The 22,316-nt window shown below is 40.5% G+C and overlaps 1 protein-coding gene across 1 annotated transcript in view; it reads right to left on the bottom strand.

Annotated features, from left to right (window-relative positions):
* The window catches only part of LOC307059006 (cytidine monophosphate-N-acetylneuraminic acid hydroxylase), a gene marked incomplete at its 5' end in the record, with an annotated part of 59,540 nt that extends 40,719 nt beyond the window's left edge, over nt 1-18,821 (bottom strand). Inside the window, 3 exons of the mRNA XM_079712692.1 lie at nt 11,090-11,181; nt 14,614-14,817; nt 18,670-18,821. Of these exons, the coding sequence (XP_079568818.1) occupies nt 11,090-11,181; nt 14,614-14,817; nt 18,670-18,821 (448 nt within the window). The remainder of the gene's footprint in view (nt 1-11,089; nt 11,182-14,613; nt 14,818-18,669) is intronic.
* Between the last annotated feature and the right edge of the window lie 3,495 nt (nt 18,822-22,316).

Genomic DNA, 22,316 nt, shown 5'->3' with positions numbered 1-22,316 from the left:
ATGTAAGAAAACCTCAGATATGATTGGGCCACTCTTATTTGCGTTTTCTATTACAATGGCTGAAAGCAATACCTAAGTGCTATAGGAAGGGAATATTAAAATCAGAACTTAATTTTAGGAAGACCACTGTGAGACGCATGGAGAGGATCAATTGGAGGGAGGCAGGACCATATTTGAGAGCCCTCCCCATTGTTTTGGGAGGCCATCAGCAAACCACTGATGGACATGCACTCAGGAGAAAGATGGCCTGTTTGGAGCCCTCACTCTCCCACTTAATAGCTTAACAGCTGGATGACCTTGGACAACTTACTTGACTTCTCCACTCTTCAGTGTTTTTATCTATAACCCTAGCCACCTCCAAGGACAGTCATCCTAATAAATGCCAGCAATTTTACTAACTGCTCAGTGAAACAAATGAGGTCCTAGACCAAAGCAGTCCCTATGGAAATGGCATCATTGCCCTGCCCTCAAAGCCAAGCATTTTCCTACTTTCTTCAAAGCATATAAAAAAAATTTTGCCTACACTTTCCAAACGAATAATTATACTCACTTTAAGACAACTGCTAATGGAAGAAACTGAGGTAAAGATTACCCCTAAAATGAAAAATGGTGCATTTTTTTAATATTCCCTAATAGTTGAAAACAAAAACTTATATATGCTGTCAAATTTCAGTCTTCAAGGTCAACTGGAGGGACTGTAATAAAGAAGAGTTGAAAACTTAAAGAATTACCTCCTCTAAAGTCTGTTTTGCTCTCTCACTGCCCTAGCTTCACCCTCATGGCTACATATTCTCCCTCTCTGCCCCTGACACACTGATGACACATTTAGACGATCTCCTTGGAAAGCTCTCCTCAGTATCAGCACTGCCCACTACCTGGCTTCATTTGGGACTCAGCTGTCATATTATCAGACAGGGCTTTCTGACCACTCCATCTCAAAGAGCACTCTCCAGCCCTCTACCCTCATTTTTTTCTTCCTAGCCCTATTGTCACTGGACGTATTGTATATTGTTTGTTTATGGTCTGTCTCCCCTATAAGACTATGAGCTCTGTGAGAGCTGGCATGGTGATTTGTTTGATGCTCTGTCAGTAGTGTGCCGAGAACATTGCCTGACTCACAATTGGCATTTGTTAAATATCTGTTGAGTTAATTGATTAATTAATGGTCATCACTCCATGTCTCCCAAGACTCTCTTGGGGTACACAGCCCCCTCTCCCAACCCAGGCACTGCTCCTGCCCAGACTGGGCACCTCAAGTTGGGAAATTTAGATATAAGATTATCTCAACAAAAGCCCCAAATAAAGTATATTACTTTTTCATTTTAAAAAGAGCACTTTAAAAGCTAGAAACATGGGCTTCCCTGGTGGCACAGTGGTTGGGAGTCCGCCTGCCAATGCAGGGGACGCGGGTTCGTGCCCCGGTCCGGGAGGATCCCACGTGCCGCAGAGAAGCTGGGCCCGTGAGCCATGGCTGCTGAGGCTGCGCGTCCGGAGCCTGTGCTCCGCAATGGGAGAGGCCGCAGCGGTGAGAGGCCCGCATACCGCAAAAAAAAAAAAAAAAAAAAAAAAAAAAGCTAGAAACATGATCGCACCAGATAGCTTCAGTTGGTCCCTACAAACCCCCTCTTCTCTACCTGTCTGCACCCTTGTCCACCTACTGTCTCCTTCAGGAGGTTGACTTGGCTGGACCATATCAAAGGGCTCCCACACTCTCCTCCTTTTAGGTGAGTTTGGCTATTGGGAAGCTCCAGGGTGAGATGGTAAGAGAACTCAGTGAGGCTGGGTCACTTATACCTCTGGCTCTTTCCCTGTAAGGTCACCTTGAACTAGTTGTGCCCTGGGCATGGACAGAGGTCACTGCTCATCTCATAGAAGCTAATTCTTTATGACTCTCTCTTCTTCCAGATTCTGGAAACTGCTCCCCCCTCATCCCTTTGGGCCTAAAGACAGATAATTTGGCTGTTATCAACTCCAGGTTACTCCACCTTCCCTGTGATTCTCCCACATCCACACCTTATAAAATATCCTTTGATGAAAACACGCTCTACAAATTATCCCAATTTGAGGGTGCCATCTTTGTTCCTTTTGTGAATATAACTAATACAATAATTAAGAATCGCTATCCTGAAACCCCAAATTCAGAAGAGTGATTACTTCTGGGGGATGAGGGGATATGTAATATGATCAAGGAAAGGTATTTAAAGATCTTCTGCTGTTAATGTTTTATGTCTTAAGCTGAGCACTGGGCAAATGGCTGTTCACTCTTATTTTTATATGTTTTAAATATTGCTTAAGAATTTAATAGAAGCATATTAATTAATATTTTTCCTAGTAATAGTTATCAACTTATTTAATAGTAAAACACAATTGGCTTTCTTAATAAAATCAGGAACACACAAAGGATGCTTAATAGCACTATTCTTATTAAACTATGTCCTTGAAAATGCAAGTGATATAATAAAGATACATCTTATTATTATTTCCAGGCTATACGATTGCCAGAAAACATTGTCATGAAATAGAAAGAATGCTGGATTTGGAAACATCTGGGTTGGGATTATGACTGGGCTGCCTATTATCAGCATCCTGGGCTGCAGTTTCCTGATCTGTAAAATAGGATTATGATACATACTTTGCAGAGTTGTTGTAGGGATTAAATTATATAATAAATCCTATAGGGTCTAGCACTATGCCTGGCACAGAGAAGGGATTTAAAAAATAATATAATTATTATGGCAATTATTTTACCTTCAAAGAATGAAGAGTTAAAAAGAAAGTTCAGTATTGGACAAACAAAATTATATACTAGCAAATACCATTTCGAAAATACAAGGTATTATGGAAGACTCTCAGAAAACTGCATTGATATCCACTCTTAAGGATTTTCCTTCTTTAGAATTGTTCTCTCTTAAGAAAAGTAGAAGAAAATAAGAGTCTGTAACTCTTAACTATTATTTCAAAGCAAACACCATAAAAGTTTTTATGCCCCTCGCACAAAGATAATGCATTTAGGCATGGAAGAAAAGCATAACGTCTGCCAACTCCCTGCCTCTATAAAGCAGGAGAATGTGTTATCCTTATTTTGACTGCACAAACTGATGCAATCTAGGTTATTTGGGTTATAACTTAATATTTATCCAGAAGAACAAACAAATGGAATTCATTAAAATCTTTTTATAAGGAAGAATAATGAAGAAGAATTAGAGCAAAAACATTTTAGAAAACTGTAATAATTAAATCATTGATTATTAGCATAAGGACAGTCAAGGAGAGGATCCTAATTAAATAACAGTTTAATATTCTAAGAGAGGGATCACAGATTGGTGGGAAAGGAAGGGCTATCTAACAATGGTGCTGTGCAGCTGGTTAGCTAAGTATTCCAGTTGATTAAAGACACAAAGAAAAGCAACCAAGTGGTTAAAAGATATGAAAAAATAGAATATCAAAGGGAGGACTTCTAAGTTTAATAGCAATGGAAACAATTCCAATGGAAAATCTGAATAGATACAAATGTAAAATGAAAAAGTTCTACCACCAAAGAAAATTGGCAAACATGTTTGGAAAATATTAGCAACATATTTGAGAAACAAGTGTAATCTAAAACAACAGTGCTCTTTTTGACTCAAATGAGGAAAGTCTGAAAACGTAAGAATGCCCTGAGCTGGTAAGGCATGGAGAGAAAAGGCAGGCTTATTAACTAGTTAGAGGGAACAAAAACTGGTTCATTCTAAAAAATAGACTCTAATGCAATATATATTAAAGAATGGATGAATGAATAATGGACCCATTCATTCATTTAGTACCTCAAGTAAAGACGACTGTGCTAATCATATTTTTCAGTTCATGACACATGATATTCGGTCCAGGCAACACTACTTACTTACTTACTTACTTACTTACTTACTTATTCCCTTTATCTCTGTTTCCCACTTTTATTTCCCCCTCCTCCCCTACAGGCTACAATTTGAATGGTCGTGCAAAATATGTATTATATTGTATATGTGCATCTTTAGTTTATATAAACGGTATTGGGTCTCCAGTCTGTTTCTTACTCTTTTTCACTCCATACTCTGTTTTTAAGATTCATTCATGTTACCACATGTACATCTAGTCCACTTCCTCTAACTGCAGTTTAGTATTCCCTGGTTCCCCCCATTTTACTGATTCACTCTCCCAGTGGTGGACCCATAGACTCTGCCACAACAAGGTTTCTTTGGTATACAAACAGGAATGGGGTATTCCTATGGCATATTCATAAACGCCATGGCGTTTTCATAAACCTCCCCTGACTACTCACTGTCAGGTTCCTCTCTAGCGTGGCTGTACCAGCCACATTCCCACCACAGGCATGACTATTTCTATACCCTTATATCTCTGACAACATTCCGCAGCACCTTCGTTTCTATCAGTCAAAAAGACATAGAGTAACATCTCATTGCTTTACTTTGCAGTTTTCTGATAATTAACGTGTTTGAGCATATCTTCATGTGCTTATTGACCTTTGCGGATTCTTCTGTAAAATGCTAGTTCATATCCTTTCTGCATTTTTATATTGGATTTCCTATCTTTTTCTTTTCAATTTGCATTACTTCCTCCTATATGCTAGATAATATTCCCTTGTTGGTTGCCAATATTGCAAAATAGTCACTCAAACTGTCATACATCTTTTAACTTTGCCCATGGTGTCCTCCATTTAGCAGAAATCTTTAGTGCTGATGAAATCACATTCACCAGGGTTGTGTGTGTGTGTGTGTGTGTGTGTGTGTGTGTGTGTGTGTTGGTGGGGGGTTATCCTTTGAGCTGTACTTCTGAAGTGTTGTTTGAAGAGTCAGGAAGTGCCACCAATTTCTGGGTCACAAAGATATTCTACATTTCTTTTGTTACTTTTACAGTCTGACCTTTTTCATTTAGGCTATTAGTCCATGTGAAGCCCATCTTTATGTTACGATGTATGAGGTGTTAAATATGGATAAAAGCATTAATTAGTCATACCCTGTTACCAGTAATTCACCTATCTTACAGAAAAAACTCCAAAAACAGAGAAGTTCTTAAGCAGAAAGATCACAGTTTTGGTTTTGATGGCAAAAAAAAAAAAAAAAAATCTGTGAACAGCCTAAATTCCAACAACAGAGAAATGGCTAAATAAATTATTTAAGTTAATATTTAATGTAAGCATACTTTAAAATTATGTATATATAGAATCTGACATAATATGACTAATATAATAAATTAACAAGACAAAAACAGGATGCAAAAATAATATATAGAATAATTATAATTATTTGTAAAAGTATGCTTAAAAAGGTGACTGGAATTTGGAACAACTAGATAGAAAATCAACAAGGAAATAGAAGACTCAAACAACACTATAAACCAACCGGACCCAGCAGACATAGACAGAACACTCCACCCAACAATAGAATACACATTCTTCTCAAGTACATGTAGAATATTCTCCACAAACCGGTACAAACCATATGTTAGGCCATAAAACAAAATTAAAAGGATCAAGTCATATAAAGTATGTTCTCTGACCACGATGAAATGAAATTAGATACCAATAGAGGAGAAAGTTGGAAAATTCACAAATATGTAGAAATCAGACAACATACTTCTAAATACAAATGGTTTAAGGAGGAAGATCACAAGGAAAATGAGAAAATACTTTGTGACAAGGAAAAATGAAAACATAATATTCTGAAACTTATGGAATGCAGCTAAAACAGTGCAGTGCATAAAAGGCACACACCTATAATAAAAAAGATCTCAAGTAAAAAACCGAACCTTCCACCTTATAAAATTAGACAAAGAAGAGCAAATTAAACCCAAAGCAAACAAAAGGAAGGAAATATTTAAAAATTAGAGCTAAAATAAATGGAATTGAGACTAGAAAAACAAGAGAAAATCGATGAAAACAAAAGTTTGTTCTTTGAAAAGATTAACAAAATTTCCAATCCTTTAGCTAGACTAACCAAGAAAAAAGAGAAAAGGTTCAAATTACTAAAATCAGGAATGAAAAGGGGGACATTACTATCAATCTTACAGAAATAAAAAAGAACATAAGGAAATATAATAAATATTATATATCAACAAATTGATAACCCAGATGAAATGGAGAAATTCCTAGGAAGAAACAAACTAACAAAATTGACTCAAGAAGAAATAGAATATCTGAGAAGACCCATAACAAATAAAGAGATTTAATTAGTAAACAAAAAACTTCACAAACATTAGCCCAAGCCCAGATGGCTTCACTGGTGAATTTGACCGAATGTCTAAAGAAGAATCAATACCAATCTTCACAAATTCTTCCAATAAACAGAAGAGGAGGGAACACATCCTAACTCATTTTATGAGGGCAGTGTTACTACCCTGATACCCAAATCAGAAAAAAACATCACACACAAAAAACTACAGACCAACATTCCTTATGAATATGGACATAAAAATCCTTAACCAAATATTAGCAAATAAAATTTAGCAATATAAAAAATAATTATGACCATGACCAAGTGGGGTTTATGCCAGCCTGGTTCAATACAGGAAAAGCCATAGTGACAGAAAGGAGATTAGTGGTTGGCCGGGGGATGAGGGAAGAGGGGAATGGGACTGAGTGCTAATAGTTACAAGGTTTCTTTTGGGGATGACGAGAATGTTCTGGAATTAGATAGTGGTGGTAATGGCACAACATGTAAAAATACTAAAAACCATTGAGTTGCACACTCTAAAAAGGTGAATTTTATGGTACATGAATTATATCTCAGTTAAGAGGAGGAGAAGGCTGGGGAGAGGAAGGAAGGGGACCTCGGTGACGACTGGAAGCAAAGATCCCAAAACAGGTGCTGTCTTGAGGTGATGGGAGTGCAAGTGAGCGTCTTCTTCCTTCTACTTTCCTGATTTTTACCTTTTTAATGATGGCCATATATTGTTATTTATAATAATAATAAAATCAAATAATCTAAGTTCGTACGAGATCAAGCCATCCTTCTCTTTCTTGGGATGTGGTAGGAAATCACTACAGTGTAGGTAGCACTGGACTGAAAAGTGGGCTCTGTTAACAAAATTTTCCACTCTCACAGCATTTCCTCACTGGAGCAAAGGCTAAAAACTTTAGTGGGTCTTGTTATTTCCAGCCCTCCACTGACCCTGCTGCCACCTCTAGCCCTGCCCTTCACCTGCCATAGCAGCAAACATCAGCCCTCTGCATCAGTTCCCAGCCTTGATCTATTTTTCAATGGATCCAATTTTCTGCTGGGTGGGAAATCCCTTCCTCCTGCTCCTAAGGTCCCAGATACAGGGGTGATGTGCAGATTATTTGAGACATACATATACAAATAAAACATTATGCTCTGTGTACCAAGTTCTGAGAATTTAACAGCTGTTCACTTTGAAAATTCTTTCAACAACACAATAAGATAGTTACTACCAATATTATATCCTAGTGAGGAAACTAAAGAACAAAGAGATTGACTAACTTGCCCCAAGTCATTTAATTGTGTGTTTGAGCATCAGGATCTGAACCCAGGCTGTCCTGCACCATTCACTCTTAACCACTTTGCTATAATGTCTCGCTATAGGTCTTGTCCAAAAGACTTAGAGGTTTTATAAAGGCCCCTAAGCAGCTATCGATTTCTGGGTTACATACTCATAAAGTTGATAGTCTATTGTCCTTTCACTTACACAAACAGTTTGATATGTTCAAACCTTTGCTTCTTACCTGTTTTCTGCCAAATAAATTTAACAGTATTGGTACAGCTCCTGCTAACAATGCAGTCTGCAGGTTTCCTAGGCTAGGTCAACAGACATGGAATGAGGCTTACTGGCAAAAGAACCTAGTAACCGAGGCATCCCTTTGAGGGGCAGGGGGAGGGTGAACTTTTAGTCAAAGCAATTAGCAACTTTCCCCAGAATAGTATTCTATCTCTTTTGGGGGATGACCGGAAAAGGACATGCACCTCAGTAAGTGACACCTCTGCTCTGGGAACTGGGAGAATGCCTTTGCAGGTCAGACCCTTCTTTAAAAAGTGATTAGGAGTTGGTATCACCGAGACACCTGAACAACACTGGCCCTGATAGCCTATTCCATATACAATAATTTGAGCCTGAAAAAGATGTAGAGGTAGTGTAATCAAAGTTCCCAGACTGGAGGTCCAGCCCAGGAAGCCCACTATTCAGCTCCCCTCACAGGTAACCAGTGGTCAGCCTGCCCCCGTCCATAAGTGCTTATGCATACATGTTTTTTCATAATAGGGCCATACTATATGTAATATTTATAATCTGCTTTACTTATCAAAAATCACTCTTATTATTTTAGTTTCTTCAATAGTATCACTTTTAAGACACAGTGGAATTATTTCTAGTGTTTAAATTGTTTTCAATTTTTCTCTTTTGTAGATAGTATTGCTGTGAATGAACATTCTCATAGCCATATCTTTTGACATATCGGTTATTATTAAGATCTTAGGCATATGGTCTCGGATGTGGAATTGCCGGGTCAAAGGGATGCATCTTCTTCAGTGTGATAGGAAGCTCATTGGAGAGTTTTAAGCAGGGGAATGACATGAATTTATTTGAATTTTTTAAATATCAGTCTGGTACTAACCAGCCTGAAACTAACACAACATTGTAAATCAACTATTTTCCAATATAAAATTAAATTAAATTAACAAAAATAAAATAAAATATCAAGCTGTGTGCTGTAAGCAGGATGGACTGCAGGAAGCAAGTATGGAAGCAGGGAGACCAGTTGTGCAGACAAAAGGTGACTGTGACTTGCACTTGGTTGGAGACAGTGCAGACGGAGAGAAGTGGATGGATTCTGAAGGTGTTTTGGCACAGGATTTATTAAAGGTTTGGATATGGGGGTTTAAGGAAAGAGAAGACTCAAGAGTGACCACCAGGTTTTGTTCAGTTGAGTGGAGGCAGCGTCATTTACCAAGATGGAGAAGGCTGGAGGAGGGACAGGTCTGGGGATAAGGTGGGCTTGGCCATTAGGAGTTCTGTTTTGGCTGCAGCTTGTAATGCCTATTAGAAATCAATTCATGGGACTTCCCTGGTGGCGCAGTGGTTAAGATTCCATGCTCCCAATGCAGGGGGCCGGGGTTTGATCCCTGGTCAGGGAACTAGATCCCACATGCACGCTGCAACTAAGAGTTCACATGCCGCAACTAAGGAGCCCACCTGCCACAACTAAGGAGCACACATGCCACAACTAAGACCCAGTGCAACTGAATAAATAAATGAAATATATATATATATATATATATATATATATAAAAGAAGTCAATTCATGTAGAACTCAATAGTTGGCCCCTCTTAACTGTGGTTCCTCTGCATCCACAGATTCAACCAACCTTGGCTGCTGTAGTCCTATAGTATTTACTATTGGAAAATATCCATGCAGTTCAAACCACATTGTTCAAGGGTCAGCTGCATATTAAGTAGAGAGTGGGCCGCTGTGCTGCATGCCAAGAGTTTGAGTACAATGGCCATGGCAAAGTGACCACTGAATTTAGCAAACTGGTGACCTTGACAGGAGCAGTGTTAGCGGAGTGGTAGGGATGGAAGCTCCACTGAGAGACGATGGGAGGGGAAGGAGCAGAGACAACGAGTGTGAGATGCCTGTCTCAAGGGGTTTAGCTGTTTAGACAGTTGGAGAAATGGAAACATAAGAGGGCTTATCTGAACACTAGGGCGCGTGCACACGTGTGTGTGTGTACATGTGGGTTAATAGGCAAAGACAAAATTTATGATACAGGAGAGAGAAGGACAGTTGCAGGAGGGAAGTCCTCAAGTAGGTGCGAGGTGGGATCCAGGGTGCGAGAGCAGGGCGAGCCATAGGAGCGGGGTCAGTGCAGCCACTGTCAACTGTCACAGGAGTCAAGGAAGAATGTGCAGACACAGAGGCAGATGGGTTGAACACTTTGGTGGTAAAATGACTCTCCATTACTGTGTCCCATTACCGCATTGTCAATGTGAAGATAATGTGAAATAATTCACACAAAGTGCCTAATACTACACCTAACACACACTTAATAACATTCTGGATTAGGTCATGATTCTTCAACTACATTCAAGGCCCTCCCTACAATGTACCTTTGAAATCTTATGTTCTACTACTCTGATACACATACCCTGTACTCCAGCCAACTAAACTACACATTTGGCCCCAAATAAACTAAAACAGCCCAAGCTGTCCGCTCTACCAGAAATGTCCTCCTTTCTCTTCTCTGCCTGATGAAATTCTGCCCATCTTTCAAAACCCAACACAAATGCCATCTCTGGCATGAAGCTTTCTATGATTCCCCCAATTAGATCAAATCTATATTTGTATTCTTATAACAGACATTCTGAAACAGTGTGCATGAGCAGTTTTAAGACTCTTCCCAAGTAACTTTTTCTACTGATAAAACACGCTTTTAATCACTTAGGTCAAAGACAAATTTATTCCTATTATGAAGCCCTCCTTACTCATATTTCTACCTGCTTTCTTGAGTAGGAGGAAGGGAAAAGTAGAAGTGGAGCCAGCATACTGAGAATCACATGTAAACTGTAGCATCTTACCTATGCCAGAAAGAGCCATGGAATTTGAAGGACTTTATTTCCCAACCGAAACTGTGGAGTTTCATTATAACTGTTGAAAAGATCATGCACTTGAATATCTATCTTGTGTGTCTTCACTGATACAATATTCAGAGCCACTATTCTATAGTACACTGTACCAAAGAAACCTATCAGAGTATCCCTGATCTTAGCTTTCACAGGCTTGTCTTTGCCACCACCTCATGTTAATATCATCTCATTTACACGGACTCTATCTTATCCATTTTTGTATCTCTTAATACCCAATACAATGTTTACACCTGGTAAGTTCTCATCAGATACTTACTGAACAAATGAATGAATGAAGGGATCTTTTGGAGAAATCCTGTTTAGAATTTTCAGTGTTAATTATTTTTAAAAGACCTAATGTCCATAGTTTAAAATCAGAATATACTCAAAGCTTCAAGTGAGATTGGAAACAAGTTGACAAGAAGGACCCCAATAATAATAATAGCAGAGAACATTGATTGATATGGATTATATTTACCCAGTTCATCTTGAGAGAAGCTGCCTGGAGGATTGATATACTTCATGGTGCTCACATCCAACTTCCAGTTGTGTTTTGTGCATCTAACAGACCTGGATGAAAAATTATACTTAGGTTTATGAAATGGTGAAAATAAAAATTAATCTTATTAGGCTTAAATGCATTATAAACAACTGTAGTTGGTTGAACATAAAATGCATGAAAGAAAAACTACTAATAGCTCATACTCAAATATCCAAGGAAATATAGATTAATCATCAGTAGGTAATTTTTAAAGTGAAGATAAATGCCATGTCACAAAATAATATGTGTTAGAGATCAACAGAGCCGTCAGAATAAAGTCATCTAGGGATAGCTCTCATACAAAAGCTAAGTTGGTTAAGATTCAACTGGGGCCAATATGAGGAAAGAATGCAGTCTTAAAGATATACCTATGATTTATAATCACTTTACAACCCTTAGCCCCTAGTATAGTGTGCTAAACCTAAGTTCAACTCAAGTTTTCAGAAGAGAAAAGGCTTCCTTTAAGTTTAAGATTTCAGAGCATGGTTGCCAGATAAAATACAGGATGCCCAGTTAACTATGAATTTCAGATAAATAAGAAATAATTTAAAAACACAACTCACACAATATATGACATATACTGGAAATTCATCATTTACCTGCAATTTAACTGAGTGTTATGCATTTTTATTTGCTAACTCTGGCAACCCTATTTCAGAATGAGAATTAGATTGCAGCAAAATAGGAGGCTTAGTAATTTTTTTCCATTTCTTACCATTACTTCTTGAAGGGGGTTGTGGTGGTGGAAGATGAGGCATAAAAGTTCCATTTCCTCTCTATTTTGGTAGTGTTTCTTGTGAAGTTGTTTTTTTTTTTTCACAGTTAAAGAATATTTTTTACAAACAAACATGTCTCAAACCGGAAACATCAGATTTTTTAATCTAACAATGTCTATTTTAACGTATATATCAGTAAATTACACTGATTTTTCCAAGATTCATTGTATCAAGAATTTTTTACTCTCTTTTCTAGTAATAAGGCAAAAAACATATTCCGCACTTCAATTTATAGAGGATTATTCTGAAACATCTACTTTCTCATCAATGAGTAGCCAACAACATTTCAAAACTTGAGAACATTCCAAACGCAGCTATTCAGCATGCTGGGTCATTAAAGGGGAAACGTGGCAGGATCTTAACTGTTCACAGGCAGCAAGTAGACAGGAGGGAGGCGACGGCTTCATGTTCAAAGAGGTTGGGAAAAGTTGTTAGATTTAGAAAATGAGAACCACAGCTTGTGAGAGTTGCTGATGTTGGTTACGTGTGAAGAAGAAAAATGGCTAGGAAAAATGTGTGGAGAAGAAAAATGTAGGGAGGGTAGAAGAGGTAGGTCATTACTCTTGACTGTCTCCTAGGTGAGAGATTCCTCGGGTGAACTGCTACACAGAGAAGCAGTCAAATTTGGAGCGATGGATGGGGAGTATAGGGTGTGAGTTACTCTGAGGATGGAGTTTCAGCACATCAGTGCTTGGCAAGCTGCATCTGGGAATAAAGCTAGGAGAATGTGCAGGAGATAAAGCTGGTTCCTCATGTGCTGGAGCACTAAGACAATGCCAGCTCTAGGTTAGCCTGCCAACAGAATAGGGTGAAACTAGGATCAATCACCCCCAAGGCTTTGGGTGAAGGAGAGAAAGGCCAGCCTGTGGCAAAGCAATCACTCTGTTAAGATGAGCCAGCCAGGTTCAAGAACAATCTGAATTCCTGTAAATAACCTCTGTTCCTAACCTACACTAGAAGCTCATGACAGAGTAATAACAGTAAACGTAATTGACATTTATTGAGCACTTATCACATGGCCAGACATTGTTTTAAGTGCTTTATGTGTTTGAAATCACTTAGTCCTCTCAGCAGTCAGACAGAGTAGGTAATACTCTCAATTTCACTGTATAGAGAGGATTGAGGTCCAGAAAGTCTAAGGAACTTGTCCAAGGTCACGGAGCTTGTAAGTCGGGGGGGCAGGCTTCTGAACAGCGCAGGTTGTGAGGAAAGATCACGCTCCTAATCACAAAGCTGCAACACTTCCTTAAACGGCTGGCTCAGTGAGCACCACGTGAAAAGCCCACTAGGAGAGAAAGGAAGAGAGGAAACGCGGAGTCCCCAAACTGCAACAGTCAGAAAACCGCAGGGTCCAAGAGTGCCTGCAGAAACTTACCAGTGACAGAACAAGCCATGTCTGAGGTTTCCCTAACTTGAATCCACTGAGAAGATGGAAGGGACTCCAAACAGGGCTGTCAGCAAATAACCATGAGGCTCTCCTAGAGTAGAGCTGTCGCTAAAACTGTGTCCCATGCAATACTTGGAACCTACCTATGCTAAAAATATATTCGTTGTTTATCCAAAATGCAAATTTAACTGGGTGCCTTCTATTTGCCTAATCTAGCAACCCCACTGAAGGAGCCAAGCAAGCTACAGGCGCAACGGTGTTTATCAACATTTAGAAATCTAAGAGTGTGCATCTGGGCCCTGAAACTAAGTATGCAGTGAAGCAAATCTGTGTGCAGGTGTAAGAACATTCTAGACTTGGGTGATGGTCTTTTATACGATTATAGCAGGGAGCTCTTAGAAAACTACGCAGCTCCCTCTGAGTCCGCCTGCACTAAACTGCCCACAGATGACCCAAGAGATCAGATCAACAACACGGTGGAAGTCAAGCCTGAGGTGGGAATGGCTAAAAAGCACCCAGGTCAAGTTAGGCTGAAGCAAAGCTTGGAAAGGTGCAGTCAACCACTCATTCGTTGCCGGTGTTGAGCATCAGGCTGACAAAGCATCCCTCACCCAGAACTCCCGCTGTCTCTGCCAGGCAGTGCTGCTATCTCTTTGGCAGTCACTGAAAACAAACAAACAAACAAAACCCACAACCATCCTGTCCTGGTATTGCTCCTGAACTGGGGAGGAAGGTGATCTATATGTAGGCTTCATCAAGTGGGGGGAGAGCGGTACCAGCACTAGTTCTTCCAAGAAATGATTAGAAGAGCTGCTGTTCAGGGCAGATACAGTTGGGGCTCTGCTACTTTGGGTTTTTAATCACCATGAGGCAGTCAAGGCAAGTCTATCTGCTGTCCAGCAGTGTTTGGATAAGGGCCTGCCCCACTCATACTTCTGGGGGAGTGGGAAAGGAAACCCAAAGGAGGCTTGAGTCCTGGAAAATACAAGCTGTTACATACACCCAACCACTCACTCACACACACACACACACACACACACACGTACCTTAGAAATTTCACTGTTTATCAAGCTAGGAATCGATTTTCAATTAGAGTTCTTAAGAGAGAGTGGGAAATTAAGTAAAGGTCATAACGTTTTGAGATCAGAGAGTCGCCTCAGTGAGCACAAGTAAAAGTTATGAATTTGCGAAAAGAAATAATTTGTCAGTTGGTTCATTTGATTTCTCAATGAACACATTTCCTGCCAAATCTAATTGTAAGAAAGGTCACCAGGGAGAAAGCAAAGGACTCATGTTACCTTCCGTCTAAATCCTCGATATCTTTTATGAACAGGCCTCCTTGGTGCTTGCACATATTCTTGCATGCTCGCAGGTGGCTCTTACTTTTATATAAGATGTAATCTTTGCCAGTGCTCTTATTTCGAACAAAATTGATCCCTTCCTTGAGATTGGCGACTTCAGCAGGTGAGAGACACAACAGGATCTCAGTTGTTTGTTCGATGCTATGAAAAGGCAAACATTTGGAAAGAGGGATACTGTTAGGTTTTAAGAGAGAACAATCTGGCATGGACACCTCAAAAACCTCTTTTGTATTAAAATACTTTTTAAGGCCATCCCTCCAAGTACCCAGGCCGGGTGGCACCTGACAGTGAATTTTCTCCCCTCCTTTCAATGTCCATCCTACTTGTGGAGGGTTTATCTCCACTTTCCCAGAGACCTCATGCCCCTCTCACTTGCCTGCCCATGGTCTGTTGTTGCCTCTCTCTGGGTATTTCAGAAGAACGGCAGTTGCTCCTTCAGCTTCTATGACTCATTCGCTCCCAGGAGGCATTAGTCTGTGCAGATAAAGAGGGTGTGGGCCCAGCTCAGTATTTCCGTCCTACTGCTTCCTCTACCATATCTCTCTTAGAAGCCGAATTTTATATTTAGTTTCAAGAACCCAGTCCGCTCTCCCCACCTCTATGCTTTTGTCTCTGCACCTGCTCGCCTTTCCCACCGAGACTCACCCTTTAGGTTCAAACATAACTCAATCAACCCCTCCTTGGATAAGACTTCCGAGCTACCCACCACCCCCCGACCCGCAGGTCAAGTCTAACACTTCTTTTTTTGTACCTTCCAGAAGACATTGAAATTTATTCTTTCTTTTTCTTTTAGTGAACATCTATCCTCTCATAGAGATATAAAATTAAAGATGATGAGAACTCTTAGCTGATTTACTCAACTTTCATATATAATGTACAGCAGTGTTAGTTATGTGGATCCTGTTGTACACTACGTTCTCAGTACATATTTATCTTACAACTGGAAGTTTGTACCTTTTGATCACCTTCATCCAAATCCCCTTCTTTCCACCCCCTGCCTCTCGTAACCACAAATCTGATCTCTTTTCCTGTGAGGTTTTTTTTTTTTTTTTTAAAGTATAATTGACCTACAACACTATGTTAGTTCCCAGTACACAATATAGTGATTCAATATTTCTATACATTTAAAAATGGTCACCATGATAAGTCTACTTATCATAAGTCTAGCACTTCTCAATGTGTATTACTATTCTGTAGAACATTATAACCTAGTACCAGTGCACTGCTCTGCTTACTTGCACATAGATGCTTTTAAAAACACTCTATCTCTCTGCTTTTCTCTTCCCACCCCTTAGCAGACTATCTTTAAGAGCTAGCTACTTAAAGATTGAACCAACTGCACTCAATCTGAGTAATTTATAAAAAGCTCTAGCAGCAAAGCATTTGATCTCTCATATTTTTTCAAGGAAAATACAAATGTTACATTTCTCAAACCCCAATCTTTTTTTTTTTTTACAAGTGTGCCATTTTTTTTTTACATCTTTATTGGAGTATAATTGCTTCACAATGGTGTGTTAGTTTCTGCTTCATAACAAAGTGAATCAGTTATACATATACCTATGTTCCCACATCCCTTCCCTCTTGCGTCTCCCTCCCTCCCACCCTCCCTATCCCACCCATCCAGGTGGTCACAAAGCACCGAGCTGATCTCCCTGTGCTATGCGGCTGCTTCCCACTAGCTATCTATTTTACGTTTGGTAGTGTATATATGTCCATGCCACTCTCTCACTTTGTCCCAGCTTACCCTTCCCCCTCCCCATATCCTCAAGTCCATTCTCTAGTAGGTCTGTATCTTTATTCCCATCTTGTCCCTAGGTTCTTCATGACCTCTTTTTTTTTTCTTAGATTCCATATATATGTGTCAGCATACAGTATTTGTCCTTCTCTTTCTGACTTACTTCACTCTGTATGACAGACTCTAGGTCCATCCACCTCACTACAAATAACTCAATTTCGTTTCTTTTTATGGCTGAGTAATATTCCATTGTATATATGTGCCGCATCTTCTTTATCCATTCATCTGTCAATGAACACTTAGGTTGCTTCCATGTCCTGGCTATTGTAAATAGAGCTGCAGTGAACATTTTGGTACATGACTCTTTTTGAACTCTGGTTTTCTCAGGGTATATGCCCAGTAGTGGGATTGCTGGGTCATATGGTAGTTCTATTTTTAGTTTTTTAAGGAACCTCCATACTGTTCTCCATAGTGGCTGTATCAATTTACGTTCCCACCAACAGTGCAAGAGTGTTCCCTTTTCTCCACACCCTCTCCAGCATTTATTGTTTCTAGATTTTTTGATGATGGCCATTCTGACCAGTATGAGATGATATCTCATTGTAGTTTTGATTTGCATTTCTCTAATGATTAATGATGTTGAGCATTCTTTCATGTGTTTGTTGGCAATCTGTATATCTTCTTTGGAGAAATGTCTATTTAGGTCTTCTGCCCATTTTTGGATTGGGTTGTTTGTTTTTTTGATATTGAGCTGCATGAGCTGCTTGTGAATTTTGGAGATTAATCCTTTAATCTCCAAAATTCACAAGCAGCTCATGCAGCTCAATATAATAATTTCTTAATTAGATTAGTTTTGTTTTAAATGGGAAGATGTTCAGTATTCTGTTCACAGGGATGTAAACTCCATGAAAGCTGAGATATAAAGTGTCTGTCACATGGTAGGTGCCCGTAAATACCTGGCTAATGTAGGAATACACTCACAAGAATGAAATGTGTACTCCATGTAGACAAATGATGTGAAAATGCTTCCAAAGGTCACAGATCTGTTAAGGGAAAAATCGAATTAATGGCGCATACAAGTTTTGAAAAGCAACTTAAGGGAATTCCCTGGTGGTCCAGTGGTTAGGACTCAGCAGTCTCATTTCCCGGGGCCCCAGGTTCAATCCCTAGTCAGAGAACTAATATCCTATAAGCCGCGTGGCGCAGCCAAATAAAAAATAATAATAATAAAAAGCAACTTAGGAGCGTTGTTGTTGTTGTTGTTGTTTTTAATCCCATGAAAAAGCAGAGGGCACTTCCTCGTTTATTCAAATCATCTTGTTTGCTCTTTATTACGGTTTTGAAATTTTACTTTTTCATGGCTAATTCTTAGATATTGTATAGCTGTTGCTGCCATTGTAATTGGTATCATTGTAATTTTATTTTTGGATCAGTTATTCTTGGTAGAGGGATGTAACAAATTTTTTAAAAATTGCTTTACTGCACTTTAATTGTTTTACTACATTTAATGCAAAACTGATCATCTTAACCATTTTTAAGCATACATTTCAGTAGTGTTAAGTATATATGCATTGTTAAGTGCAACAAAATTCCAAAATATTTTATCTTGCAAAACCAAAACTCCATACTCATTATACCACAACTCCCCATTTCCCTCCCCCCACCAAGCCCCTGGTAACACCATTCTACTTTCTGTTTCTATGAATTTGACTACCTTAGCTACTTGATATAAGTATAATCATACAGTATTTGTCTTTTTGTGATCGGCTTATTTCATTTAGCATAATGTCCTCAAGGTTCATCTGTATTGTAACTAACATGTACTTACAGGATCTCTTTCCTTTTTAAGGCTGAATAATATTCCATTGTGTGTGTGTATCATATTTTGTTCAGAAAATATTTGCAAAAGATATATCTGATAGAGGACTGTTATCCAAAATATACAAAGAACTCTTAAAACTTAACAACAAGAAAACAAACAACCCAATTAAAAAATGGGTCAGAATGGGGAGTGGCCAAAATGGTGGAGTAGGAAGAACTTGCGCTCACCCCCTCCCACGGGCACACCAAACTTACAACTATTTACAAAGCAACTATCAATGAGAAAGACTGGACGACTAGAAGAAAAGATCTTCTACAATTAAAGATATGAAGAAGGAATCACAATGAGACCAGTAGGAGGGGTGGAGACATGGTATAGCAAGACTGGCCAACTCCAGTTCCAGGAAACCTTTGGCTCCTCACCAGTGGGTCAGCACTAGCCCCGGGACCCAGCCTCACCCACTAGGGGGCTGACACCATCACAGAGACCCTGCAGCTCGTCAGCCACCTGTCCTGGGATCCGGCCCCACTTGCTAGTGGGCCAGCACTGCTTTGGAACCCCCTGAGGCTCTGTAGCCAGCAGCCCCATGACTCAACCCAACCCAATAGCTGGAAAACTCCAGGACACCTCAAGGCCCTCAACCCGTGGCACTGGATCTGGACCCACTCACCAGTGCTTTAGCACTAGTTCTTGGATCACCAGGGCTCTTCAGTCAGCCGGCCTGTGACCTAGTCCTGCCCATTGCTGGCTGAAACAGCCCCATGACAACTTGGGCCCCCCAGGCAGCCACCCCAAGCTCTGGCCCTACTCACTAGTGGGTCATCACTAGCCCTGGGATCTGGCCTCACCCAACAGGGGCCTGACTTCAGCCCTCTGGAACATTACAGCCCCTCAGCCAGCTACCTGGGAATCTGGGCCCACCCACCAGTAGTCCAGCAGTAGCCACAGCACCCACCAGGGCTCTTCAGTTAGCCTCCCCATGCCCCAGCCTTACCAAACAGCTGGCCAACACCAGCTCCAGGACACCTTGGGACTGTCAGCCAGTCACCCTATGTCCAGCCTCATCCACCATGGGACTAGTACCAATCCCGTGAACCCCCTGGGCCCACAACCAGCCACCCGGGACCCAGTGATCAGCTACCCTATACCAAGCCCTTTGGAACAGCTGGCTGACAACAGCTCCAAGACATGTTGGGCCCCTCAGCAAACCACCCTGAGATTCGTCCACACTTTCCAGTGGGCCAGCACTAGCCCCAGGACTCCCCAGGGCTCTACAGCCTCCTGACCCAGCCCTAGGCAATAGCTGGCTGACACCAATTATAGGACACCTTGGGCCCCTCAGCCAGTTGCCCCAGGATCCAGCCCTCCACACCAGTAGCCCAACACTAGCTCCTGAACCCTCTGGGGCTTTGCTCTCACCTGCCCAGTGTCCCAACCTCACCCAACACCTGGCTCACACCATTTCCAGGATACCTTAGACCCCTCAGCCAGCTGTCCTGAATCTGGCTACACTCACCTGTTGGCCAGCACTAGCACCAGGAACTGGTCTCACTCACCAGCAAGCCAATATCAGCCCTGGAAAACTCACAGTCTTGTAGCCTGCAGCCAGCCACCCTGGGACCCAGCTCCACCCACCAGAGGTTCTGCACTAGCCCCAGGATTCCCTAGGGTTCTGCAGTCAGCTGCCCCTGTGACCTACCTCTGCCCACCAGCTGGCCAACACCAGCTCCAGGACACCTTGAGCCCCTCAGCCATCTCAGGATCTGGCCTCACCCTTCCATGGGCTGGCAGCTTTCTCACTAGGTGTGGTCTGGCACCAAATTGGGCTGCAGGCCAGCCAAGCCTATCAGAGTGCCCATAGTAATAAGCTCACCCCAACAGTAGGGCTCAGGCAACCAACATAGAGGGCGCCCCTAGAACATAGCTCCGGTGACCAAAGTGGTGTGCACTGCTGGGCCCCATAGGACATCTCCTACATAAGGCCACTCCTCCAAGATCAGTAGTGTAACTGACCTACCTAATACCTAGAAATAGAAACAGAGAATTCAGCAAAATGAGGTGACAGAGGAATATATTCCAAACTATGGAATAAGATAAAACCCTGGACGAAGAACTAAATGAAATGGAGATAAGCAATCTGCCTGATAAAGAGTTTAAGTTAATGATCAAAAAGATGCTCAGGGCTTCCCGGGTGGCGCAGTAGTTAAGAATCCACCTGCTAATGCAGGGGACACGGGTTCGATCCCTGGTCCGAGAAGATTCCACATGCCGTGGAGCAACTAAGCCAATGTGCCACAACTACTGAGCCTGTGCTCTAGAGCCCACGAGCCACAACTACTGAGCCCACATGCCACAACTACTGAAGCCAATGCACCTAGAGCCCATGCTCTGCAACAAGAGAAGCCATCACAATGAGAAGCCCGCACACCGCAGGGAAGAGTAGCCCCCACTCATCACAGCTAGAGAAGGCCCGTGCTCAGCAACAAAGACCCAACTCAGCAAATAAATAAATAAATAAATAAATTTAGCTTTAAAAAGAAAGGATGTTCAAAGAACTCGAGAGAAGAGTGGATGAACAAAATCAGAAGTTAGAAGTTTTTAACAAAGAGTTAGAAAATATAAACAAGAATCAAATAGAGCTGAAGAACACAATAACTGAAATAAAAAATACATTAGGTGGAATTGGGGACACAGTTCTTGAGGTGCTAGCCTACTGTGTTCCCTCTTTGCCTGGCAAAGAAATAAAGCCACTCTTTCTTTCTCCTCCATAAAAAAAAAAAAAATTAGATGGAATCAATGGTGGATTAGATGATACAGAGAAATTGATCAGTGAACTGGAAGACAGAGTGGTGGAAATCACTCAAGCTGAACAGAAAAAAAATTGTTTAAATGAGGACAGCTTAAGAGACCTGGAACAACATCAAGCATCCTAACATTCACCTTATAGGAGTCCCAAAGGAGATGAGAGAAAGGGACAGAAAACATATTTGAAGATATAATAGCTGAAAAACTTCCCTAACTTGGGAAAGGAAACAGGCATTCAGGAAACACAAAGTATCCCCAACAAGATTAATCCAAAGAGGACCACACCAAGACACACTGTATTTAAAGTGCCAAAATTAAAGATGAAGAGAGAATATTAAATCACCAAGGGAAAAGCACCTAGTTATGTACAAGGGGAATTCCATGACTATCAGTTGACTTTTCAACAGAAACTCTGCAAGCCAGAAGGGAGTGGCACAATATATTTAAAGTGATGAAAAAACTTACAATGAGGAAAACTGTACCTGGCAATGCTATTATTCACCTTTGAAGGGGAAATCAAGATTTTACAGACGAGCAAAAGCTAAGAGTTCAGCACCACCAAACCACCTTTACAAGAAATGTTAAACAGACTTCCCTAAGTAGAAAAGGAAAGGCCACAACTAGAAATATGAAAATTATGAAAGGAAAAATTTCATTGGTAAAGGCAGAATACCGAGAAGGTAGCAGATAAAACACTTATAAAGCTAGTAGGAAGGTTAAACGTCAAAAGTAGTAAAACCATCTATATCCACAATAACTAGTTAGGGATACACAAAACAAGATGTAAAATATGGTGTCAAAATACAGAGGGGTGGGTAAGAAAGCAGAGTTGTTAAAATGCATTCTAACTTAAGAGATCAGCAACTTAAAGCAATTGACCATATATATAGATTGCTATATATAAACCTCATGGCAACCACAAACCAAAAATCTGTAATGGATACACACACCCAAAAGAAAAAAGAACCCAAACATAACACTAAAGATAGACATCAAAATCACAAGGAAAGATGGCAAAAGAAGAACTACAAAAACAACCAGAAAATAATTAACAAAATGGCAATAAATACATACCTATCAATAATTACTTTAAATGTAAATGGACTAAATACTTCAATCAAAAGACATACAGTGGCTGAGTGGATACAAAAACAAGACCTATACATATGCTGCCTAAAAGAGATTCACATCAGATCTAAAGACACACAAAGACTGAAAGTGAGGGGGATGGAAAATGGTATTCCAAGCAAATGGAAACAAAAAAGAAAGCTGGGGTAG

The sequence above is a fragment of the Hyperoodon ampullatus genome (assembly GCF_949752795.1).
Source record: "Hyperoodon ampullatus genome assembly, chromosome: 10".
Lineage (NCBI taxonomy): Eukaryota > Metazoa > Chordata > Mammalia > Artiodactyla > Ziphiidae > Hyperoodon > Hyperoodon ampullatus.
The sequence above is the reverse complement of the archived record's forward strand: the minus strand, read 5'-3'. Positions and strand labels throughout refer to the sequence as shown.